The 26,593-nt window shown below is 42.0% G+C and overlaps 1 protein-coding gene and 1 pseudogene across 2 annotated transcripts; both read right to left on the bottom strand.

The window, feature by feature from the left end:
• Positions 1–635: 635 nt before the first annotated feature.
• On the bottom strand, positions 636–17,675 carry LOC112896870 (protein FORGETTER 1-like). Of its 2 annotated transcripts, none has more exons than XM_025964992.1 (32): positions 16,974–17,675; positions 15,645–15,710; positions 15,346–15,519; positions 15,145–15,275; positions 14,957–15,033; positions 14,292–14,473; positions 14,070–14,147; positions 13,495–13,627; positions 12,695–12,755; positions 12,396–12,477; positions 12,094–12,222; positions 11,753–11,896; positions 11,550–11,652; positions 10,344–10,472; positions 9,406–9,476; positions 8,339–8,511; positions 8,154–8,247; positions 7,636–7,733; positions 7,421–7,556; positions 7,225–7,331; positions 6,858–6,953; positions 6,667–6,754; positions 6,456–6,573; positions 5,831–5,942; positions 5,626–5,749; positions 5,473–5,550; positions 5,203–5,321; positions 4,589–4,642; positions 4,069–4,171; positions 2,575–2,703; positions 2,259–2,370; positions 636–1,149 (listed from the first exon to the last, which is right to left on the bottom strand). In XM_025964992.1, the coding sequence occupies exons 1-32, from the start codon at positions 17,565–17,567 to the stop codon at positions 1,118–1,120; spliced, it is 3,927 nt and encodes a 1,308-aa protein (XP_025820777.1). In that variant the 5' UTR covers positions 17,568–17,675; the 3' UTR covers positions 636–1,117. The 2 variants fall into 2 exon arrangements, with proteins under 2 accessions (XP_025820777.1, XP_025820778.1); XM_025964993.1 differs by having other exon boundaries at positions 9,406–9,473.
• Positions 17,676–21,036: 3,361 nt separating this feature from the next.
• On the bottom strand, positions 21,037–23,821 carry LOC112898054 (annotated as a pseudogene).
• Between the last annotated feature and the right edge of the window lie 2,772 nt (positions 23,822–26,593).

The following is a 26,593-nucleotide window of genomic DNA, read 5'->3' as shown; positions in this document are numbered from 1 at the left end:
GCCGTACGCAGCAAGTTGAAACAACGTCCAGATCAAAGGTTCCCTCCGTTCACAAATACTTCTCACTTCCGGCAGGACCCGGTCAAAACTCTGACCACCAATCACTTTCAGAACTTATCATACGCGTAGAATTTTTCATGAGAAAATCATCTAACAATCTCAGATTATGCTGGATTACACAAACACTCATCATGATGTTCAAACAAATCTTGCTGAAGTGGCACCAAAACAGGCAATTTTCGGCCGATCTCGAACCCTCTTCGTATTTTCCTCTCATCAGTATACCAAGGCGAGGAGTATAAGAAATAGAGCCTTTGCACCACTAAAAAGAAAGAAAAAGAAATGGTTGCCATGTCGACAAGTAACATAAATTCCAGCACCAGGCACAAAACGACCATGGTTTAGGGCAACCGCCGCCAACAGTCACTGTCGTGGCAACTGGCGAGTAAAAAACTTCTCGAGAAGAAACAGCAACACTTACGTTCAAAAAAGAAGAAACAGCAACACTACCACTGTAGCGAAGTGCTTCAGACTGAGCCCACAGCCTGATAGCTCACAGATTCTACGCAGTCCAATTCAACTTGTTGCACGAATCCTAGCCGCTGAAACCGAATTTGGATAACAAATTTCCTCTCTTGGAATAACATAAGAACATGAACCAAGAGGTTACCTGAAAAATCATCCACCAGTTTGCGACGCGAAAAATTTCTGTTCAACATCACCGCATCAATCTGGTTGATGCAGCAACCTCTGTTGCCCAATCCAATCCGATCGGAAAAGGCTAGGGCACCAACTGTCAAACATGATAGCTAAAAGAGCCACAGCGACATCACATGATAATGATGCATATCAGACATGTTCTCTTGACAAACTTGCAACAGATGGGCCATGGGTCCACCACTCCACTGCAATAGACTAACTTGCAACCGGACCTAAATTGACAAACTTAACTATATATAATTATATATATAACTAACTCTATTATACTTTTCCTAATCACTAAGTACAATCACACCAGATTAATAAGCTTCTCCAGTGTGCCTCCCAAGCTGCCTCAGCTTCAGAGACTTGGTCCACAACAATGAAAAGAATGCAAAAAGAGTAGCATCTTTCCAAGTCAATCGTCAATATCTTGGACCCATTGCAAACCTGCCATAGAATAACAAAAGGGTATGCAATATCACACGGTAAGCAACATGGGCTCATACAATAATACAAGTGCGTGAAAAGGAGGGAAATACAAGGTCATATAATATTACAAACAAGTGAAAAAAGAAAATTGAAAACCACAGGAATTCACAGGTGAATGCGTACCAGTAAATAGAAACTAGAGTTCACTAGTAAAAGAAGCTCATTTTAACCAGGAATTTATAACTAATTAACTATACAAGAAAGTGCTATCTTGATACTCTCGAAGTGATGGCATTTCAATACATTTCCACCTTTATTCAACTTCTTCTGCTTTAAATTTCCTTAGATCAGGTTAAGGGCTGATTCAAGACAGAGTTGTGCACGAATTTCATGGCGCACTAATTTCATACAAGACAGCCATTCTGCAGTAACCTTGGAATGCCTACACATTCCAAATGGGGCCAAAGTATAGAACTGTACCAAAATAACTCTGGTAGAGAAACTAGGGGTCGTGAACCTTATTTTCACAGTGGACTGATTTTATTGTGATTTCTGCAGGATAGACTATAATGAAATAAACCCAGTGAAATAGAAGCAATTTATTCTTATCTCTAATTTCCAACTACAAGTTCACACACAGAAAAACTATGTTGCCTCGGCAAGCTCAGTTAGAACTACCATAAATGAGGCAACAAATATAGCCATTTTCTTGTGCGCATCTCCTGTAATACTCAAAGATACTCCCTCCTATCACAAACATAAGTAGTGTTAGGTTTGTCCTAAGTTAATTTTTTAACTTTTACCATCGATGACTAAAATTCCAAATAGTTTCGCAACATGAGGATGTGGTACTATATTCATCATGAAAAAATAGTTCCATAATATAATTGGAATGATGTATTTTTATAGAAATTGGTAGTCAGAGTGTCACCTGATAGACCATGTCGATGTCCTAAACTGCTTACATTTGAGATCGGAGGGAGTAATTAACAGTTAACAGTATCCACAGTTCAATGGCATTATTTTCCAGTCATGCATGCACAATCATCCATAGTTTCCTTTCGACTACAGATCATTAAAAGTATAAGCAGATGGGAGTGCTTGGAAGGTGGAACACTGGAACTGACCTTCAAGTACCGACTCCACTGCAGAATTTGGAATGATAAGCCCAACAAATCGCTGGTTGTCATTTGTTGTCTCCAAGCGGACAACACGTATTCTCTTGTGAATCTGTCGCACCTATTTGATTATGCAAGCAATATAATTGCCAATTAGAGAAGAGTAGATTAGACATCCTCTACGATTCTAGCACATGTACAAGCATCAATCCTATTCTATTATTTAATTGCACCATGCTGTCTAATATAACATTTGAAGTAATGAACTGATAACTGTGGCAGCTGCTTGTAGTACAAGAGAACAAGATAATGAAACAAAACAAACCTGCTTAGCTAGTGCCTTTTCTACTGCACCCCATACAGGAAGTATTAAACCACCCAAGATATTAATCTCCTGTAACCTTCTTCCCACGGTACAATGGCTTCCAAGTTTACACTTTGGCCCATGCATACACTGAAAGTTCAAAAAAAATGATTAATGAATGAACCTAGCCCAAGTTAATTAAAGGGCAGAGCATATGGCCAAATCATGTCATGGGATAACAAAAAGGAATGTATTATCATTTTTAGATGCTGAACCTATTGAATTAAAATAAGAGACAAAACAACAGAATCCTTTGATGGACGCTTTCGAAAACGAAAAACATTTGGATGGATGACATAAAATAACAACAAAGCCTTTTTGTCCCAAGCAAGTTGGGTAGAGACATACCAAGAGCTAAAAGCACATCGTAGGCTTATGTCCAAACAGTATCATATGAATGTTATGCTTTTCCCCTTTGTGTTACTGGTAAAGACCTACTGGTGTTTCTTTTAATAATTTGTAAACTCATTGGCAATAACATATAACTGGAAACTTAAAATAAGAAAGCTAGCTTAATTCTAATAACTAATAAGCAATGTAGCAAATAGCGGGCTATGACATTTAGTGGCAGTCTACTCAAACAGCTAATACAGCTATATCGATCGCTATATCGGCGCTACAGTATTTAGCGGATTCATTAAAAAAGAAAGAAACAGTAAGCTGCAGGTCCTGGAGTATTGCTACTGCATCAGGGGTCTGACCAGATGACCGGATAAGCACATGGAACGTGGGACCCACTACACATCCTTATCTCCTGCCCGCTCTAGCTCAGTCATCCCCTGCCTCCATCCCCGAACCCAGCAAGCCATCGCCTGTGGTCGCCTTGCGGCTTGCGCCAAAGGCCAAACACACCACCAGCTGGTCATTGTCCGCCCGAGCTCAGGTGGCTTCAAGCTTGACGACAGGAGCACCAGCAGTAACCTCGCTTCGTCATGGGTCGCGGAGGCAGCAGCTCACCTCATATCCTGGAGCTCGCCAAGAGATGTTGCCTCGAGCATGTCGCGTCGACCCAGGCCAGACTTGTCGTCCTGGGCTTGCAGCGATGTGCCTAGATCTAGGTAGCTCCAGCAGCGGTGGAGAATCGTCCCCAGCAACGACAAGCAATATCGTCGGTGCACGTGCTCGCCTCGCCAACTCCATGCAGCAAGCCGCCGCCGCTTTCCTCTTCTTCCAGAATGAGTGCCGCCTTCTTGCCCCTCTCTGTTGCTTGAGCGACCAGAATGGAATAGCGGCGCTAAAATCCTATCGCCGCTACGGCAATTAGCGGCGCTAATTGACACAAAAAACGTCCGTAGCTGCAATAGCGGAGAAAAGAGACTTTGCATAGCTGGTGACCTCTCCAAACGCTATAGCGCCGCTATAGCCCGCTATTTGCTACATTGCTAATAAGTTTTTTGGGTAGTTTAAATAAGTATTACAGTCGATGTTCAATGAAATTATTGAACTAAGTATTACCTGCTTGGATGAAGCATCATACTCTTCTTGCCAACCTTTGCCAACTTTGTCAACAGATGAGACCTTCCTATACTTGCTTTTAAGTTCAACCAAAGGCATCTCCCTTCAAACAGGACAGTGATAATAAAAAAGATTTAGTGCCAAAATTTTAACCAATCACCATCATGTAAGACATTCATAGCCCCCAAAATATGACCATTCATAAATGTGGGGCTTCAAAGAATGTGTGCAGCTCTATCTTTGACCATTTGAATCGATCTTGAGAAAATAGAATCATTGGGTTCATATGAAAAATGCTTTCACAACATATAAGTTTACAAGTTTTTGTTACCATGTTCATATAAAATTTGTGGTCGAAGTAGCACACTAAGGATCGTGTTTCAATGTTGAAAACATCATACATTTACAAACACAAGAGAGTACTCAAGATGAATCATAGAACTCAACTCCATCAAGAGTTTGATGTATTTAGGAAGAAGAAATAGAAAAGAACACTAAAAGAAAATGATGAATCAAGTACCTTGAAGCTTCCCCAACAGCAGGACGAATTACTCTGTACATACCTTCAGTTGAGCTGGTACAACAAAAACAACAACTATTGCAATAAGGATTCAGGTCATAAAAACGTAGTTGCAACAACTACAACGCGACATTGTATTTGTTAACAACCAAGCAAACAAACAGTAGTGTGGTAATCATGATAGATGCACACCGGAGCATATTTTATTAAAACAAGCACCTCAGTATCCATAAACCTAACTTCAAACAACAATACATGTATGTCATCTTTCATGGCAATAATAGGTTCTTGTTCTTATGTATTTAAAATTATTGCTTGATTTCATTCTAGAATTCATGAAACACTTCAAGTCACAAAGCGCTAAATTCTCCAACAGTGTAACAAAATATATCAAATGTGTCAAAGGATTCCCATCAACGAGCAGATTACTTGCTGAATTGCTTCATTCATCATCAGATGCCAGAACAATTGCATCACCTTCTTTTAATTAGAAAGTTACCTTTCTCAACAAGTTTCATTCTCATTTAAGTTTTAAGACAGAAATGTGCAATCCTGAGACATTTTGCAAAACAGAACTAAAGATAAATATAGCATACTCATCAACTACATCTTACCCCTCAAAAGCTAGTAGAAAGTGTCTTCTGCCCATCCATTCTTTTCTGGACTCATAGAATCCATCACTAGAAGAACCTGCTTCATCTTTCAGCCTTTCTTCAAGAATTGCATTTGCTAACTAACATTTGCAATTGAAAATATAAAGAGCAATGCAGTTGTCAAGAGGTGCAGTCTTAAAACCAATGCAGAATCAAACTAAAATATGAATACGATTCATGTAGAACCAATTTCTAAAGAAAAACAAACAATGGCTTCAAAATGTAGCTTACCTCAAAAGAAACTCCACGGTCAATTGTAAAAGTATATAATACTGTAGTAGCACCAGACAAGGTATCGACATGAACAGTCTGCACAAACAAACTTCCGTTATAACTATTGGAAATACAGCTACCACAGCAAAGATTATCTGAAGGAAACACTACCTTTGGGGATTCTTTCATTTTGACACTTTTAGCTTTGATATCAACAATACCAGAATCAAGTTGCCCTTCAGTTCGTGCATTCTGAATGACTAAATCAAGTATGCTTGTGAAAAGATCAAATAATCTGTCAAATTAAATGTGTTCATGAGCTGTCAACTGACCAGATACAAATATAGTGAAAGAAACTTGTGCTCAGAAAACTTGCCTATTCTGGATGTCCGGAAACAATCCTAGAATACGATTAAGGAAACGGGCCACATCATGCATATCAGAATCAATAATCCTACCAGTAAGCTTTCCACCATTTTTTGCATTGCCTGCCACAAAAATTGCTAATTACAAGCTCCAATTTTGAAACTAAATAGGATAGATTGTAATGTAAAAAATAACAGAATATTTCTGTTGTGCATTGCAAGCATGGTATGTAGCAGTAGCAAGCATCATTCTGGTTATACTCATGGTTATGAACTCAGACCACCAGCCAAATTACTAGTTCAAACAAATTACAAATGGACAGATCACGGATATAACATAACAAATCCAGAAGTGAAGTTTTTATGATAAATTGGCCAAAAACATACAGTTTCTGGATCGAAAAGGCTATCTAGAATGTGATACTGTTTGTCTATGATAATACCAGGTTTTATTACAAACAGTAGTATGAAACATAAGAAACATATCAGGTTCAAAAGTGGCAGAATTTCTGACAACAATCACTAGCTTTGGATAGTAGAACATGATATTTTGATAGCAAAACAAACAAAATATAACTTTCCAAAGTTCTTACTTTAATTTTGCAACAATACAAATGAGTTTGTAAAACAACTTACACATTACAGGATCCCTAATAATTCCAACTGACACCAAAGCAGCTTTTGCTTTAGTGATGAACTCTTCGAGGTTAGCTTGATTCTCAGAGCATCCCAAAGGCACAACTGGAAATGTGTCCTGGTAACCTTGAAAAAAATGCTTTAGAACAATGCATTGATTTTGAAATTATCCTTGCTTCCACGGGGAAAAGAAGAAATATTAATTACTAACCTGTTCCATTATTCCTCTGTACATCATTGTCAGGGCTTTCTTTCCATAATTACTGTCATAGTTAAAGGCACTAAGTGATGGTCCAGCTCTACAAGAAGTTAGATCACACAATGTAATCTTCAGAGACATTCAAGGTTACACTACTTATCACAAATCTATGCTGACCGAGATCAACCAAAGAGAGAAAGAACCTCCGATCTCCTTGTGTTAAAGCTCCAAGAGACTCCAGTCTCTTCGCCACGATTGATGCAAATCGCTTTTCGCCACCAAGGTTTGTAAAAATAAGCCTAAATTGGTGTTTCAAGAAATAAACCTTCATGGTTCAAATATTACCAACTTAAAAGGAGTATTCCCCCCCCCCTAGCACTGAGCTACCTGCTCTTTGTGCGTAAGCTTAATTAAGTTATTGTGCTCCACAAGAATCTGAATTTTTAATCATTAATAACTCATGAACAATCAGAACTACACTAAGATCTTGATTTTGACCAGTTTCATTAACAAGCAATATCTTAAACAGTAGAGATGAGCAGACTGAAAATTTTCGTGTTCATATAATACCTATATTCAGGTGCAGAAGTTTGATTAGAACGATGGGTTCTACCAAACTGCTGAATTGCACGGTCTGCACTCCAAGGAAGCTCTAGTGTTATGTGTACTCTTCTCCTCTGGCATGTGTAGTTAAGCAGGATAAGGAGCATTCCAATAGACAATTGTCTTAAACAATTGTACGGATGAGCAGGAGAGGAAAACAAACCTGATTTTTTGCCCTTCGATCAGCATGCAGAGAAACACCAGCTGATCCTGCTTCCGATATTATCGCAATATTCTTTTCTCCATTCATGAACTGCTGCTTTTCATGCATATTGATCATGTCCAATGCAACATCTTTCCTAGAAAAGGGCGCAATATTTTAAATGAGAATTACTGAATCAAAGAAGATAACAAACCATTATAAGAAAGCTCTCTCACGTGTTCCTCGCCTGGTAAATAACACCTTTTCCATCTGATGCTCTTATTAGCATACCACGCCGCCCAGTTATTTCTGCAACATTGTCTGGACCACCAAGCTACAAAAATACAAAATACAAATGGCATTGTTGATGACGAAATAATCAACTAAATTATTTACACAGCCATATCACTCTGCATGCTCAAAAGTGTGTGACGGACTATGAAGTTCACAAAACAGGATTAGGATTGAAATTCTCAAGATGATAGCTGGATGGCCTCTGAATGTCTTAGATCATACATCAAAAGTCACTGACACCTCCTTAAACACCTAAATTATTCACATTTACTCATGTGTTCCATTAAGCTACATAAGCAGTTACAATAGCTCATTCTATATTTCCATAGCCTACATTTGGGTTCACATTCTCCTCTTGTAGCCTGAGGTTACCAATACCAACTACTGCTCTGCATTCAAGTATTCAACGAAATTTTGATAAAAAGGGAATTCAATGTTCCCATGTTGAAAGTTCAATTACCTGATCGATGATATCATCTAGAGGATTATTAGGTAAATCCAATGAACGAATAATGTCAAGAATCTTTGACTTGCGCTCCACTGCAGCATCATACCTGACCACAATTTTCCAGGTAAGAAGTTTATGAACTGGGCCATATGAGCATGTCAAGTTAATGAATAATTCTTGATTCACATAACAGGCACCTCTTCGACAGTTCAGTCAAGTAAGCATCTCTTTCTTTGAAGTAGTTTTCGACTTTCTCCTTGCAACCATAACATGACCAATCATCAGTCAAGGCATCAGTCCAAGGTGGAGTTAGGCAGCCAGGGTGAACACGTGCAGCACAAACAGAGCAATAAAGCAACAAGCTTTTCTCCTGAAATGGCATGCAAATTAAAATGTTACACAAACTAAAAGAGAGAGAGAGAGAGAGAGAGAGAGAGAAGCAAATTCAGTCATTAAATTCCAGAACACTCCAATCCTGTACAGTCACAGCCGGCAGTATTGCATTCAAGTGTTCATTTTCTTCATGGGTACCAAATAGTATTGCATTCTTATCATTAACTACAAGTGGTTACAATTAAAATCATTTTTTCCACATACCCAAATCTAAGACAACCCCTTAAGGGCTTGTTGAATGGAGCAGGCTCTCATTTGCCTTGGATTACGAGGGGAAATAACTCCCTTACAACAAAGGAATTTGGTCAAATCCCTGCATACTTTAACAGGGTCTGAAGCAGTTACTGGTTTCTGGACAATATTGAACAGTTACCAGGCAGGCAGCGCTGATTTGAACAATTGCAGCCTGGCTAAAGTTTCAAAATCAAATTTGGATATTTTTTCTCGAACAAGGGGAAGACAAATAGCCCTGCCCGGACTCACCCCACACACACACTTACAAAACCTATGAGAAACACACCACTAAATAGAAACAAAGACGACCAGCACTACCAACTGAGCCCAAGGCTCAGATGGAAGCGACCTAATAAGGAGACCTTGTAATTCATCAGCATCAGCCATGCACCAAAGGCTAGACTCCTCAGCCACTGTTCGAAGGTGCCCCTGAACATTGGGCAGGACCCTTTTCAAGACAGATGCATTTAGAATTGGTTGCCAGCAAACTGGTACTGACATGTGAAATTTTTTTCCTAAATGGTTTTTGAGCTCTGGTGTGACAACAAAACAATCAGCCTGATAGGTAAAAGTATCAGGCACAATTACATCACAAATAGATTAAAATATGCAGTGTTATTGAAACATAAGAAGTCACCTCCTCAGAGTTGCAGATCTGGCACATATAGAATTCCTCATCAGAGTCTGTTGATTCATGATCTGACTCTGCTGCAACATTTAATAGATCAATAATTAACTCAAGTAATTATTACGAAGATACCATACTTATTCTTCAAGCAATCCATGCAACATAGCTATTAACTGTTTCAAATTTCAAACACGATACAGTACTATCAGAAGACATAACTTTTACAGTTTCAGGTCAGAAGTGTTATGGGGATGCTTTCCAAGTGATTTTAAAGAAATTATGTAATTGTCAAATAATAAAGCATGGCATCTATGTGTGTATCAGTGTATGCGCACGCATAATCACCTTCAACAAAATGGACAACTAGCCTGCTGTATTAACACTAAATAAATAGATATGATAATATGTAAAAACAAACCAGATTAATCGGTTCTTGAAGAAATAAAAGGTGATTTAATAATCACTTTTTAATATGAAAGCATGGCAACAATTATCCCTGCAATTTCTTGCAGTAACCACACTATTCCACATTATTCCTTAACAGATAAATCCTGTTGCGACAAATAATATGACTATCAGAATAGGAAATTTGCTGATGACAATCATTCCTTGAGAAGGGAGAATAAAAAGCGATATCAACCAATGCCCATGGACGGTATCCTATGTGATTTACACCAGAGTCTCTGGTTAAGAACATCCGCTAGTGTCAGGTCTGTGGTTGTGCTACAGTACTACACTATGGAACCTAGGAGGACACAAGAATCTGTATCAACTTCAAAAATACTTAGATCATTGATAATGCTGCTCCCAAGTGGTAACCATATCAAAAATTGAAATGCTTTTGCCACTGTAGTACCATACATAGAAATCACTCAAAAATAGAAATGCTTTTGCCACTGCAATACCATAATAGCAATCACTATAGACAACTTTGTCAAGAAACTTACGTGGAGGATACTCGTCACTTCCAGCATCACTCACATCTTCCAGTTTTCCAAGTTTACTAACTCGTCCTTTCAAGGACACATCAGGTCCATAATGCCGCTTACGCTGAAATTCCATGACATTTTCTTCATCTGCGCTAGCATATGCAAATAGTTATGAATAGAAGTTGTACTGAATACCCCAAGGGAGCAAAATTTATGGAGTACATGAGAGGGAAATAAGAATACGAGAAGAACTCTAGTACCCAATTATGTTATATCCTTAACACATAATAAAGATGCAAGGCGAAATACATAGATCATAGTGATATATCCTCGTATTCTCTTGTAAATGAAAATCAACAGAGTACTAAAAATAACTTTCGATACAAATAATCAATTTTTAAATACTCCCTCTGTTTCTATATGTATGATGTTTTGGACATCAACAGTCTTGAAGACACATTTCACTACTACTTTTTGCATGAAAATGGTAATGCAAATTTTATAATGATAAATCCAATGATACTATGTCCATGTGACCAATCCTCAATCCATACAGACTTTGTTAAATCTATGGTCAAAGATAAAAAGTGTTGACTGCAAGCATTCTAGGACACCACACAACAAATAGAGGTAATAGTAGCTTTTGTGAGTGTTACCACAGCTAACATCTGAAACGTTGAAGTTTAGATTAAACCACAAATCCTGAGTTTTTTTCCAAAAAGGTGTCTATGATAGTAATGGATGGCTGCAAGGGGGATCATTGGACATTTGTGCAGGAATAAGTGATGGTAAATATAATGTGCTATAAATGTGATGTAGTAGTAACTAGTAAGGTGTGTGGTCTTATATCAGCACAATAGCAGGAGGCATGAACTCATGACATTTACATAATTAAAAAGCCAGTCTCATTTGCTGCAACGTTAGCAAAAACAGAAGTTCATTAGTCATTTTCTATTGCAAAAGCTCATCTGGGTACGAAACACAAAACCACTTTGGTTTCAGCGGAAAACTAACATGAAAACACCCATAAAAAATGATGTAATTACTAATAACACTACAACCATTCAAAATTTTATGAATAAATTTAACTTATTTTGGAAGAAAATAAGGGACACTATCTTTTTTTTTTAAATTACAGATACTTTGGCAAACTTATCGCAAAACTACAGATTTAACTCGAACATTAGCGTTATGTCCATCTATAAAGTTTGTGACGATGCAAACCTTGCTGAAAACAATCAGGCTTTGGAGGCAAAGGATAATGATCTTCTACCAGCTTAAGAAGAAGCTCTCTAGGACCAGAAACGAAATCCTCCAATTCAACGCCCTGCCACATTTTAATTGGAAAAAAAATTGCATCAGTTTGCCTGCCAAGCTATAGAATACACGAGATGGGAAGAAAAAAGACGAGTAGGTTACAAACACACATATTTTGCAATAGCTTCCTCTGTTCGAGCTTCTCCAGTGCTCTGAAGACCAATCACCACACATTTTTCTTCTGCTAAGGCTTCTTTTGCCAATCTCACAACAGCAGGTACCTTTGCAGACATACACATATGCCTAAAGAAGCGCTGCGAAAAGAATATACATAATGTACTGTTATTAGATTATTAACAATATGGGGTAGAGTTAAAGAGTATATATGAAGCACATAATCTGCCATACTTCACAAGTACTAAATCAGAATTTTCTCTCTGATCCAGTGATCCCATATTATCTGAGTTGAGAATGTCAAGGAGTAATAACAATATGACTTTTGCGCAATTACCTGATGACTGGCCCAGTATAGCCGCCATATTTGAGCTGAATTGACTTTATCTTCTGCATAATATTCAATAGCTGATAGAAGTTCAACACGCAGTTCAACCCAAAGTCCAGCTGCCTTTTTATACATATTCTGCAACATGAGATAAATACAGGTTCAAAAAAGTATTAGGAAAAGTTAAATTTAAAAGATTATTACTTCATATTTATGAGCAATCACACTTTGTAACAAGACAGATAAAAATGGCTCAAATAAAGTTAATCATATCACCAAAACAGAAGGGAAAAGGTTGCATGTCAATTTACCATCATTCTTTCCTCCAGAGGTGCTTCCAGAACATCAAAGTCAGCACCCTTGTAACTCAGAGTACGGCAAACATACATACCTCTGGGAAGATTTAACAAAAGCAGTATTAATCAACACTGGCGCACAAAAACACTAAATTTGCAATTTAGCAACAAGACAATTCCATGACCTATGTATACAGTATACACAGAACATTAGACATATTCATCCATTGCATATGGGCTGTCTTTATTAATTGTGTGCAGTTGTGCACATATAAGGCAGAACTTGGTCATTTAGCAGTGCGAGAAACACTAACCTGGCTTTCATGTCCATGGCAACAAGTTCAAGAGCACCCACACCTCCTTTCTCAAGAGCACCTGGAAATTATTCCCATAGAGCATGAACAATAGCCAAAATCATTAGTATTTATTTAGATTTCACGGGTTTAATTTCTGATGGTAACTAAGCATGGTAGTATCACGTAAAGGATACAACGCTTACTGCTGTGGAATATATGTGCCTAAAACTGACAGATCCATTATTGTTAAAACAAAGGAATATTTGGCTTGCACTAATACCAGTATGCGAAGAACAGATAATGGTATCTTGCTGGTAGTGTACATTTTTACAACAGTAATTTCAATTAGCAGCATACCTGCAATTTATAAATCTCTATACAAAGCATTAATCTATAAGCCTTTTTTATTAATAAACTGAATAGGAAATAGATAGTGCTGTCCTATCATTCGAGTTAAGAAAATGCAGATAAAGCACCAGTTAATTTCCATTTACGGGCAGCATTCGTGTTTAATTGCTAATAAGACATCTGATAGTCTTGAGCTTTTCTATCTGATTTGCTTCCAAGCCATCTATCTATTGCACAACAAAATGTACAAGAACTGCTAGTCCGCAAGACTAGCAGTTCTTGTACATTTTGTCGTGCAATAGATTTTTTGGAAGGAATTTGATAGAAAAGCTCAGTATCATCAGATAATAAATGCTGTTAGGATGAATAGATCAATGATCATTTGTTTGCGAGTTCAGATAAGAAATGTCAAAGGGAAAAAGTATGCACAAAGAAAACAAAAGAAAAGGAATAGAGGAATTAACACAAACCTAGAAATTGGTTAAAATTCTCAAATGATGTTCCATCTCCCCAGAGACCAAGCCGAACCATGTAACCTAAATTTCGAGGCTCAGATGCACCAGTTGCTGAGCAATAAACAACCCGGGCTTGAGGTAACATTTCCTGTGATGGGTGCCATCAGTATATCAATATATCATCAGAAAAGTAAACTGTCAATAAAATACCAAGTAATCTGACAAGCTGACACTAATATGACCACCCCTAGAAAGTAAAGGATCTTTATTACAACAAAAAAGGGGCCCACTGATAAGACCATACATACTGTTTAAAGTAACAAAATGCATGGTATAATACCAGAGTTAGCATGCTGCCAGCTCAATCACAAAATTCTCAGACATTTTCCGATGGCAGGACAATTTGAATTTATGGTTTCAAACATATATTTTAGCAGACAGTAATTTATACATAAAATGTTTGTTTTTAAAATCCATGCAGCTCGCATTCAAGAAATTGGACAGGAAGGCCACAACAGCAGAACATGTTTTATGCTGATCACAAGGCAAAGAGAACAAGGAAACATCACCAAACAGGAATGTACATGCACCTGAATCTCAAGAACAGCTTTACCAGTGCGGGTGGGCTGGCTCCCTGCCTCAGGAATCAGATTTTTGGCCTTGTGGCACTGCAGGAGAGATCGTTTCAGCACTTCAACTTAATGCACATTATGTTTGAATAAATAAAGCGATGTTTTCTAGAAGATGCTGAATTCGTTCAATTAGTTATTTCCTTTTGGTGACTCGTAAGTTCAAGCATGTGCCTTACGTACCTCATCAAACACCAGAAGACCATCAAACTCAGATCCACACCACTGTACCAACTGCTGCAAACGGGAAAGGCCTTTTTCAGAGGATGCTATCAAGCTGCTATAAGTTACAAAAACAACTCCATCTTTGATCCCAATGGCTTCAGAGTCTAGCTTAGAATATGGAAGCTTATTTAAAGCATGCACTGCAGAACAAGTATATGATGTCAGTCGTAAATATCAGAAAAAGACATGAAATAGACAATTGACATATATGCCTGGTAAAGTTTCAAGATTCTTCATTTCAACTCAATTGTTAAAACTAAGACAGACCATTTGATCAATGAATTCTATTAAGTGTTTAACAATTTTTGTTAGTCTTTTTTCTCATGGAGACTGACATAAAGATATCTGAAAAATGGAAAATAAGAATGCTTCCATACAGACCATCAGTTGATACTTCTCTTTGTTATAATACTTTTCTTTCATATATGCACCTCTTATAATGTTTTACATAAGTGGCATTACATGTAAACATATGCTTTCATAGAAGTTTTCAACAATGACAAAGTGTAGATGCATCCTGCCTCCCAATTCCATTTATTTGCATAAGATGGTCTCACTTAATGTGAATTGCAATTTCATTTTGCTCATAACTCAAAGAAACTGGTGTATTTGTAGGTCCGCACCTTCCACACACTTTGCACCAACATCATCCAGATCTCTACGAGCATCATATTTCAGGTCCGAACCAATTGATATCCACCTGAATAATTTATCCATCATTAAAAATACAAAGAAGCAACAGATAATGCAAGTACAGGTGAAAAAATTGGATAGATGGTTACAGAATTTCTTTTCTTGCAGAAGTTCTTACAAAGCCTTATGCCTTCCCTGTTGCCAATTTTCCCAGATCAATCCAGCAATAGTACGTCCTTTACCAACGCCAGCTCCATCACCAATGAAGAAACCTGCTCTAGCACCTGTCGGGAGATGATGAAGATGCCTCTGCCATACAAGACTGACATGAGATGCGTATGTAAAAAAAGGAATGTCAGACAATGAAAAGGTAACTGACCTGACAAGCATACACTAATGTTTCAATTTGTAAGCAAGATAATGCATTTCTTTTATCCAATTCTTCCATGATAGTCAACTTGTGAGTAGGTTCAGGAGGTTGCACCGCTGATAAGGATGATGTTTCTACTACAGGGTCAGGATGAGGAAGACCAAGAGAGAGCTTGGGAGGCCTCTGGAAATAGAATATGCATATGTAAATTTCTGAAAGCAACAATAAAAGTGAAACAGAAAAGGATCTAGGAAGTCCAAAGCTGCTCTCCTTTTTTCCATCAAATTTATTAAAACATAAACCCTTACATAATCAATGAAAGTTTCCCCAAAAGTACCACCTTCATCTTCGTCACGCTCAACATCAACTGCAACCTGCATGAAACCAATTCAATTATTATATAGTTATAAAGCCAGAAGCCCAAAACCATATCAAGAAGGCATTGGTAGATAAGACGACCGATGCTATGATGCTATGGACTGTTTGACTCTTCAGTATTTTCATGCATCATTCAACAACTAAGCTTGATTGAATACAGATAAGAAAAAGTGGGAGCAGGGCAAACTTCATAGTTAGAGCACGTATAAGATGACTACGCCAATCTGTATCTTAGCACACGTGACTACTGTATCCATTCAAACTGCTAGTCAGAGTTCCAGATGACTTAAGACAGACAAATAAAACTCAATTAATTTTCTACAAGGTGCTTCCACAAAATAAGCTATTTCAAAATTATTAAGATTTAAATTGGGCCTGTTTGGATGATGCAGTTTTAGAGAAAAAAAAACTATGGTATGAAGAAACTGTAGTTTTAGTCTTTTAGAAACCAGCAGTGTGCTAAACCACGGTATAGAAAAAAGAGGTCATGAGTGGAGTTTCTAAACCTCCAAAAAGACTACACTTTCTAACAATGTCATGGTTTCCAAAACTCCAAGGTTTGTTGATTCCCAACACCTCATAGGATTTCAAAACCAAAGAATTTTGCAAAACCATAGTATTGTTCTTGAACCCCAAAAGTACTCTGCATCCAAACAGTTGCCCTTGGTATCCCTCTGAAGACTCTAGAAAAAGTGGATGAGTTTCACATGATATTGTGAGATCACATGACAGCACTTTACAACCGAAGATAGACAAATGCTCTGGTTTCTTGAGCAACCAGAAGTTCAGTTTCTAGTCTTTCAGAGAAGTCAGGGACACAAAGGGACCGAACCAACCCCACAAAAACATGATAAACCAAATAACAGGCTATCTTAGTTAATTGTTGCACCCACAGACAACAGGAAAAACTAAAGAAATGCAGGTCTTCTCGTGTGCAAGTTTAAACTTGTGGTGACTTGCAATGCTCATAAGCCCTGAAGCTGTGTTCCTCAGGGCAACTATCTGTTAGGCTTGCGAGGATTTTGGAAATCTGAAGCTCCAAGCATTACCAGAATAAGGGCATCGGCATCTAGACATGCATGTGACAGATTTCTCATATGCCATGTAGCACAGCTAAAAAACAAGAAGCTAGTTGACCCAAAATCATTGACACCACAATTTTGACCTTAATCATGTCAGATATCACAACAAGTGTGACTAGTGATACAGTAGCCTTACTGACAGCATACCAATAACGATGAACAGGCAGAGCCACTCACCTCATTGATCTCCTCAGGTGGCTCAGCAGGTGGAAACATGGGCACCATGGGTACCTGGAGGTGCGGCGGCATCATGGGCAGGAAGGGCATGTGCGGCATCGGCACCGGCGGCGGCGGCGGCATGGGGGGCGGGACGAAGCCCGGGCCGGCGGAGGCGAGGAAATGGCGGAGCTTGGACATGTCGACGGCGAGGTCGACGCCGCACTGCGGGCACCGGAAGCGGGCGAGGCCGTGGGGCACGTTGAGGACGGCCTTGCAGCGCGCGCACGGGAGCTGGATCTTGGTGGGGTCCACGCCCTGCGCCCGGGGAGCGGAGCGGCGGCCGGGAGGTGGCGGAGCGTGGGGCGCCGGCGCCGGCGGAGGCGGCGGCAGCGAAGGGGGAGGCGGCGTCGGGGTCGGGGCCGAGGGCGGCGGGGTCGGGGAGGCCTTGGGCGGGGAGGGCGGCATGAGCTCCGGCGGGAGGCGCTGCGCCATGCGGCACTTGGGGCAGATGAACTCGGTCATGCCGGGGGCCACGGCGAGGACGCCGCGGCAGCCGGCGCAGCGCACCTGGACGGCGGCCGCCGGGGCGGGGGAGGCGCCGCGGCCGGCCATAGCGGAGGCTGGGACGAGGGTTTCGGCCGTGCCGTCGGCGTGGGGTAGGGAGAGGAGAGGGAGTTTCCGCCGGGGTGTTGGGGGGAAAGAGTGGGCTTTTACTGGGGTTCTGGCATTTCGGCAATCGAAGAAAATGCTTACTATTTCGGGAGGCTCATGGCATTCATTTCCTGCAAATTACGCCTTGAGCATTAACACTAATCATCAATCAGTGCCGAAAACATCTTCCCGTCGACCCAACAATATGGCCAGACGTATCGGCACTGAACCCAATCAATTCCTCTCCCGAAACAAATGAATTACTCCCTCCGGTGGAGTAAAACATGACGTTTTGGACATCATTGCGTTTAGCAAGGACTGAGTAATGGGAGCTATATTCTCCAATTTTGCTCATAATAAATACCATCTAATACCATTACTCACCAGCAATACTTTTGACGTCTTGAGTGGCCAGTGGCGTTGGCGCTGCTTCCTAAATTTGTGCCTGGCATGGGTAGGATTATTTTTAAGTGAGTAGGTGTGCAGCCTCCCCGTTTTGCATGGCGCTGTGAATGTGGATTAGCTTACGCACGCATAATTTTTTTGCTGAGCATGCGCGCGCCTAGCCAGTTTTGCATAGCGCGGTGGCTAGTTTTGCATGGCGCGGTGCAGGTGTTTTTTTTTTGCCTGAGTATACGCACGCGTATACGGATATTAGCTTATGCGCGCCTTTTTTTTTTTCAATCCCCGGCAAAGATTTGCAGAAGCGCGCCTTGGGCAGCTGCCTCGTCTTCTCGGTTGCTGGTTATTTAACCGTCACTTATCACTCACTGAGCCGTGGAGTGGAGGCGGGGTTCAGCTAGGCGGTCACGAGGCAGAGCTTGGCATGAGTAGAGACGTGGTGTTATGCAGGGCTGGGTGTTAAAGCATGCATGCATGCGGCTCTCGGGAAACAAAGCGACTAAACGCTTCGGGGTCGGGTGTCATTTACGAGCGCGTGCGCTGGCAAGGGCAAATTTGACCAAAAGATGCTTCGGATGCCAAAACGACATGTTTTTCTCCACTTTCCTTTAAACCTCAAAACGTCATGTTTTACTCCACCGGAGGGAGTAGCGATGGCATGAGAGAGGACCTTGCAAATAAAGATGGAGTAAGAGTGGATTAGGACATCCAAACCTTCCATATACCTGTAGCATTAAATATACCGTCATACCGCCGTAGAGGACTTTTTAGCTTACATGGCACCATAATAAATGAGAGAGAGAGTGGAGAGAGTTTTAGCTTATGTAGCACCATAATAAATGAGAGAGAGAATTGATAGAGAAAGAAACTAGGTCTCATGCAAGACTCAGTATCAACACGTAAACAAATACGCTGGACACTACAAATTGTGCATTAGGAGTAAGGTGGTGTTTTCATAATAAATAGAAAACAAATATAATAGGTGAAGAAAATAGAGTGAGTTCAATAGAAATCCACATCAAAGCATCATAGGTTATAGAGTATAGTTTTTAAAGATTATGTCCTGATAATATGGCAACGTAGACCTACCTAGAGACTACGGGTTAGGAAACCTTCCGGTGAGGACAAGGGACTAGCTAGTGAGAGGCAAACGAGAGCTTAAGATGTGAACAACGCTACCAAAGCAAGGTGCAAATGTGAGTCAGCCACCTTTCATTTTGAGTTTGGCACCAAACGGCCTCAAAATCAGCCACCGTACGGATAATGTGTGAGCTGAAAGCTCTATGAAATCTTGTTCGAGCAACTAAATATACTCTTTTTCTACAAAATCTTGATCAAGCAACCAAATAAATTCTTAGAACGGGACGGAAAAGGTGCTGGATGAGATGCCATGATCGTCGTCCAAGCAAGGGAGATGCGAGGGACAAAGCACGTGAGGATTACGGGTTCCAAAAATGGCAAAGTGGGGCAGTTCATGACTTCGGCCCGACTAGCGCCATTCTTGGTATTGGCACAAGCACATCACTTCACCACGCACAAGTGTGAGCTAGCACACGCTATGGGCTAATGTGCTAGCAACAATTACTGGATATTATATTGGATAGATTAGCAATTGCATGATTAAAAAGATCATAACAAAAGACTAGCCACTAGAGAGCATGATCATCATTGTAACTCAAAACATTACTAAGCAGTCGATCAGAAAATGGTGCATGTCCTGATTGTTTGTAGTCGAAGACGCCATGACCAGTGTGAAAGCACAAAAACACATATGGTTTTCCGTGACGTTCCATCGTATAAACTGAAAAATTTATCACATTTCGCAGTTTATGACGTTCGCATGATAAAAAATCATTCGTTACGTATCCTCTGTAATATACTTGTTGGGGCTTTGTAACCACCATCACCACCACAATTCAATGACTTACCGTCTAATTAGCGTATTCCCAAAAATATGTTAGCACTTATACCACCGGAAAGAAATGTGTCCATATGTTTGAAATCTGTTATGTTGTGGGGGCAAAAAGATTTATTAGGATCGAGGATTGCACAAATTCAACTATTATGCCATGAGGGCACAATATACCCTAGGATTGCACAAAATGCAATTTTGTTATGTTGATGAAGAAGTTTTACAATACATTTGTTTGGATTTTGTAACCACCAAAAATAACACCATAATTCGGTGACTTGCCATGTCTTATTAACGTATTCCCAAAAATATGGTAGCACTTATACCACTGGAAAGAACTTATCCATATGTTTGAAATCTGTTATGTTGCGGGGGCAAAAAGATTTATTAGGATTGAGGATTGTACGAATTCAATTATTATGACATGAGAGCACAATATACCCCAGGATTGCACAAATGCAATTTTTTATGTTGGTGAAGAAGTTTTACAATAGAAGTGCAATTTAGTCATCATATGTATACAGGTAACTTGTGATATGAATGGTGGGGCATCCAGGATGACGCTCCTCGAAGAAGCTCCTTATCGCAGCCTCTATGGTTGGTACGTCTGACTCTTCACTTCTAGGTCCAAAGAAGCCCAGACGGATGGCTACTCTTTTCAAATTTTTCAAACGCTCAATGCCAGCGAGCCTGACGCCACACGTCTTCACTTCATGCACACTCGATTGAAACCTGAGGGTCTCAACCTTGGGCATTGATCCAGCTTGGAAGTGGAAGGCGATGCCCGCTCGACGAGCAATAGCTTTATCAGGGACATAGCCCGCCCATAGCACAAGATGGGCGAGTACAGGTAACTCTGCATGAACAGCAACATCATCCTTGCACAGCTCGTCAAGATGGATTTCCAGGCTGCTGAGCGTGCTGAGCTGACCGACCCACACAGGTAACCATGGAAATGGAAATTGCAGGTGGAGCTGCTCGAGACGACAGTCAGGCAGGCATAAAGAGTTCCACCCATCATAGTAGTCTGTCAGTGTGTGGTCTGATGCAAAAAAAAACAGTTAAATGCCTCAGATTGCGATTAAGTAACCTCTCGATGGAATAAAGCAGAGCATCCTAATGTGTTTCCATAGTGGGGAAGTTGTAATCAGTTATGCAGAAGTGCAACTCCCTTAGATTCAGCAACTCCCCGAGAGCCATTAAATTATCGAGCGACTGCTTGCTTGGATCAAAGCAATCCAGAGTATGGAGAGATTTCATCTTGCTGATTCCGTCATGATAAGCTATGCTCACAAAAACCTTCAAATATGATAAAGCAGACAAATGAACAATATCATGTGGAAGATGGGACAACTGCCCATCTGTAACCAATGTCTCCAGATGATGCAGCCCACAAATTTGTCTAGGCAGTTGCATGCTCGACCTATGGTAACTTTTCACATATAAATACCTCAGTTGAGACAATTTCCCAATTAGAGTGAGATCCAAACCATCAACCTTACAAACAAACAGAACATGGAGAAACTTCAGCTCCAACAGTCCAATGCTGCGATGAGGCAACCCAAAAATAAACAGTGATCGAACATGTGGTAGACTCATGCAAGGTGCGATTTTACCAAGTTCCGCCTCATCAAGCTGCAGAGAGAGCCGGCGGGTCTTGCACTGTTGTCTTCTGGTGATTGTCTCCAGGTTTTCTACCACGCCCAGAAAATTCTCTTCTGCAGATTTGGACACAATTAGATCCAGAACCATATCATGCACTCTATGATATAGAAGCTCCATGTTCCAAGCACGATGTTCCACAAGCTGGATGATCATGCTCCTATTCACCAATTTATTGAAATAGCTCCCTGCAATTTCCAACGCGTCTCCGCCATCTATTCCAGACAAAACCTTCAGCTACCCATTGCATAACTAGGTGATCCTTATCAATATCATGATCCTCCGGAGACATACGAATATACAATAAGCATGTCTTGAGATGATGTAGAAGATGAGTGTAACTAAGGTTTAGTATCTGTCTCATCCCTTCTAAACTTGGATTTGACCTCAGATCAGAGCGTAGAGAATTAAGGATGCAGTTCCATTGGCTCACTGATCTGTTCGATTGACTAGCTAAAAGGCTAGCTATACTGATGATTGCAAGTGGCAGGCCACCAGATTTTTGTAAAATTTTGTCAGATGATTCTTCAAATGGCTGAGGGCATGTGTTTTCCAACCCAAATACTCTACCATAAAACAACTGGCTGGAATTATGGTCATCAAGAGGCTTCATCCTGTAAACAAATTCCCTCTGAAATTGCAACATGTCATAGCCACCCTTTCGATTCGTGTAGTTGTCAACACGTTGCTACCATATTGGCCTTCCGGGAAAGCACATTTTATAAATTCCCATGCTGATGCATCCCATAAATCATCAACTACAACTAAATACCTGCCAAATATGTGTATCCAAATACATCTATTAATATGACACACCGAGTAAAAAGATTCCTTTTTTAATAAACAACTTGCACTGCTTTGAACTAAACTTTAACCTGCAAAATAATAGCTATGTACATGTTGTTATCTATGTGCCCAAAACCATGCACTTGGACAAACACTAGCTTGCTAAAATTCCAATTCATATTAGAGATTGTAACATTACCCAGATGAACCTTAGAAATGTATTGCAGATTGTCTCAAATATAGATGAACATCAAAATTATAGACATTAGGGTTGTGCTCCTTTGTCATCTCACTTTGTTCATTTTTCTAGTACTTTTCTCCTTTCATATATGGCTAGGTTTTCAACACTATGTTACTAACCAGGTAGAAACATGCATGGGTAGGTTAAGATAGGTTAGAAATGCGACTGTTGATGTGTTGAAAAGAATCTAAAAGTATAGAAAAGGCAATAGTAAATAAATACCTTTTGTCTTGTAGATACTTTCTAAGGATATCTATGAGCCCATTCAACTCGTAAGTATCACCCCCTGGTGGCCCCAAAATCTGTGTGACCAAAGCACCACCATGTCAGGTCTTTGAGATACTGATACAAAAGCTTTGCAACCAAAGCTTTCTCCAAGCTTGCCGTAAACTTGATTTGCATGTGTAGTCTTTCCTAGACCTCCAAGCCCAAGAATAGATACCACCCTGAGCTTTTGCACTGACGCATCATCCACCTTCCCCGATCAATTCAAAGACAAGCTCTGGTCACAATAATGCAGCACCCAAGGGGAAAAGAACCAAAATAACAACACTAGGATACCAACCTGCTTCGTCAACAGATTGATAACCTCTTCCTTTGATCCATCAATGCCAACAAGTCTTGATGATTCCGTGTAAAGAGCAGTCATCCGAGGGTCGACAGCAACGTTACCAGATCTAGACTTGCAGTCATCTAGTCTATACCTCATGCGCTGTGCACTAGCCTCTTGCACGCGAGCCTTGAGCTCCTGAATTTTGATGGCGCGCCCTCAGCATCTTGAGACGGCGCAACAATCATTTACCATCGCTGGAACCCCCAACACAGTGCATAAACTCATCGAGGCAGTCCTCGATGTCGTACGACATCTTTGTTCCTCCACTGCTTGGTTTGGTTGTCCAGCCCCTCCATGTCCGCAAGATCTTCCAGGAGAGCGCCCATGTTGCTGAGCTCCTCATGGAGAAATGCCACCTGCAACATCGGGTTCAGCCAAAGAGGCAAATTCCATGAGACCTGGTTGGGGGGCCAAAAATAGCATCAAAAGAAAATGAAATGTAAGATAAATCAGAGGATATTATATAAAAAATGGATCAAAGGTACCTGCTTCTGCACATCCTTGAGTTTAGCATACTTTTCCCCCATGAGAGTGGCCAGCTTTCCTAGGAGCGAGTTCATAACTCCCATCGAGGCACTCAACAGTATCTTCTCCGCCATTTTGACTGCCCTTCTCCCTCAGCCACAGGGGTCGACGGCACCGCGGAGGATGGTGACCACTGACAACAGGCGAGCCAGAAACTAGCGGAACACAGCCGGACCTGGAAACGGGCGGGCCTGATTTTGCTGTTTCTGTGGAAGCAGGAACGAGTGGCCGGCGGCGGGCGAATTGGATGCCGGCCACGGCGAGTCGGTGAGCGCGGAAAGCGGAGGACACGACGGCCCTATGCAATGGAGCAGGCAAGGGAAGGGGAAGGCGCGGCCGTGCTAAAATAAAAAGTGACGAGTCAAGACCAAATGGAGGCGATGACTTCGGCGACGTCTATTCAACGGGGAGAACGGTCGCTGCAGGTGGGCCCGCGTGATTGTTCTTCTACCTCCTCCAGCTCACGGTGGTGATAGCCGTCGGGTTAGGAAAAAAGGGTTGCCGGGGCACCGGCGGACTTAGAAGATGGGGGGAGGGGGGTAGGGAAGATCGGCGGTGGTGGCGGGGGCGCCGCCGGCAGGGGGGGGGCGGCGGTTTGACAATCGGTGGGCTAGGGACAGGACGGGGACGCAACGTTCACTCGGGCGGGGGCGGCACAGGCGGTGGATCCGGCGGCAGGAGCCGCAGAAGATGGGGAAGATGGCCGGCGGCAGGGATATTTCTGCGGTAGCTTCCACCAAAATCACGCGCGTTAAGAATAGATGCCCCCAACGACCTGAGGTCAGCACAAAGACTTCATCCCCACGCTCCCACAGATTGTGGACCAGCGCACCATGTTAGGTAAAAGACTAAAGGTCTATTTGGCATGGCTCTGGAGCTGAACTCCAGCAACTCCAAACAAATTTGTAGCCAAATAGCCCAACTTCAAAAGTTCGTGGAGCTCCAAACCTCTGGAGATGTAGTTCAAATAGACTTGGAGTTTTGGAGCACCTCTTTTGCAGCTCCGGAACCATCAAATATGGATCTAGACGTAAAGTTCGGGTGCAATTATCCACCTTTGCCACTGATTACACACATATCATTTCGATTTCTCTCCCACGACCCCTCCGCCTCCCTCCAAACTCGCGACTCCCTCTGACGGCTCTCGACCCGCGCCTCCCTCCCGATGCCGGCGTCTCGCCCCCTCCGGCGCATCCCTGATTGCGCCACCTGCTGCACGGCGGGGGGGGGGGGGGGGGGTCCTCCACCTCGCCTTCCCCTCCAGTGGCGTCTCCCTTTTCCCTATAGCATCATTTCTGTATCTGTCTATGCATGCCATGGCTACACAATTATTTGTTGGAACTAAAAGTTCCCAACTATAGGTCCTGTTTGGATCCTTAAGCTAATGGTTAGCTAGCTAAATTTAGCTATTATAGATCCAAACATGTCAAATAAAAAACTAGCTAATTGAAATAGTAAAATAGTATTACCTCATTAGCTGATTGAACCCAACTAATCCCATCTAAAAATATGAAAAGACTATATTACTCTAAACTTTTATGTTGCATTTTCTAATATAAGGGTAGCATGGTCTATTCATGTTAACAATTAGCAATTAGTTGGTGGATCCAAACACACCCAGCTAATTACTAGCTAGCTAGCTAAAGAAGACTATTATTAATTAGCTAGCTAATTATTAGTCGGGGAGGATCCAAACAGGGCCTACATTAAGGAGGGGAGTTTGAAGTTTATGCAGCTGTTTGCCAGAAGTTCTGTTCCCAGGCTGCTAGAACAAGAGCAAAATGTACTGCCCACCCTGCCGTAGCGCCGTGATCGAGTTCCCTGTCTCGTGGAGGTACTGTCGGCTCAAGAATACTTTGGGTGTTGAATGGTCATCAATGGAATTGCCTCTTTTCCTCGGGAAAGAAATACCCCCTAAAAATGAGCCGTGGGCGCATGACGCACGCACGCCGGCTGACGGGCGTAACAATCGGCTCCTCCTGCTGCGCGTAGGCCGGAGTCGAACCAATAAGCTGCATTGCGCCGCGAATGCCACTGAATTAGCTAGGCTATTCATGTGCACTTGCAAATTGCAATGTAGCTAGCATTCCATGCTGTGTACCCATAGAGTTGTAGCATATGTATGTTCTCCGGCGAGAGCATTACGCCATTGCGATTTGGTATGCACCCGGCCGAACCCGCTCGACGGCTTCCTTGCACGGCAAGGTGCTAATCAACCAAGAGTATCTCACTCCACGCACGCAGCCAGCAGCCGGCCATGGCTCTCCGCCAACGCCGCCGCCCCTTCCCCGTCTCCCCCGGAGCCGTGTGGGCACTACCAGGCGGCTCGCCGACGCCTACAGTGCCGTGGGGGGCGCGTTGCTGGCGGCGGCCAAGTCTGCGCTGCTTCACCCGCGGGCGGCGCTTGTCGCTGCTCTCGGCGTCGACTCCGTCGAGAAGGAGCAAGTCGCGCCGCGCGCCGAGCTCGTCGACCACGGGGAGGCGGCGCTGCCCGGCTCCAACCTAGTCGGCCAGGGCGGGGAGGAGGCGGCGTTGCTCGGCGCCAACCTCATCAAGGATCAGGACCCGGAGATGGCGCCGCTCGGCTCCATCCTCGTCGACACGGAGACGGCGACGCTGGCGGATCTCATGTCTTCGTCGTCGCCCGCGGCAACCACTCTGCCTCCTACGACGTCGCAGCGGACGGGGAGGGCGCGGAAGCCGCACCAGCCTTTCTGGAAGAAGGGCAGAATCTGCCGCGACATCGTCGCTGGCTCACCTGATGCTCGAGTGCGCCGCGACTCCGCGAAGACATCTCTCCCCGAGCAGAACATTGCTGGTGACGCCGATCGCTTCCCCAGCCTCAC

Source organism: Panicum hallii, chromosome 6 (genome assembly GCF_002211085.1).
Source record: "Panicum hallii strain FIL2 chromosome 6, PHallii_v3.1, whole genome shotgun sequence".
Lineage (NCBI taxonomy): Eukaryota > Viridiplantae > Streptophyta > Magnoliopsida > Poales > Poaceae > Panicum > Panicum hallii.
Note: the sequence above shows the minus strand (reverse complement) of the source record. Positions and strands in the feature narration are given on the sequence as shown.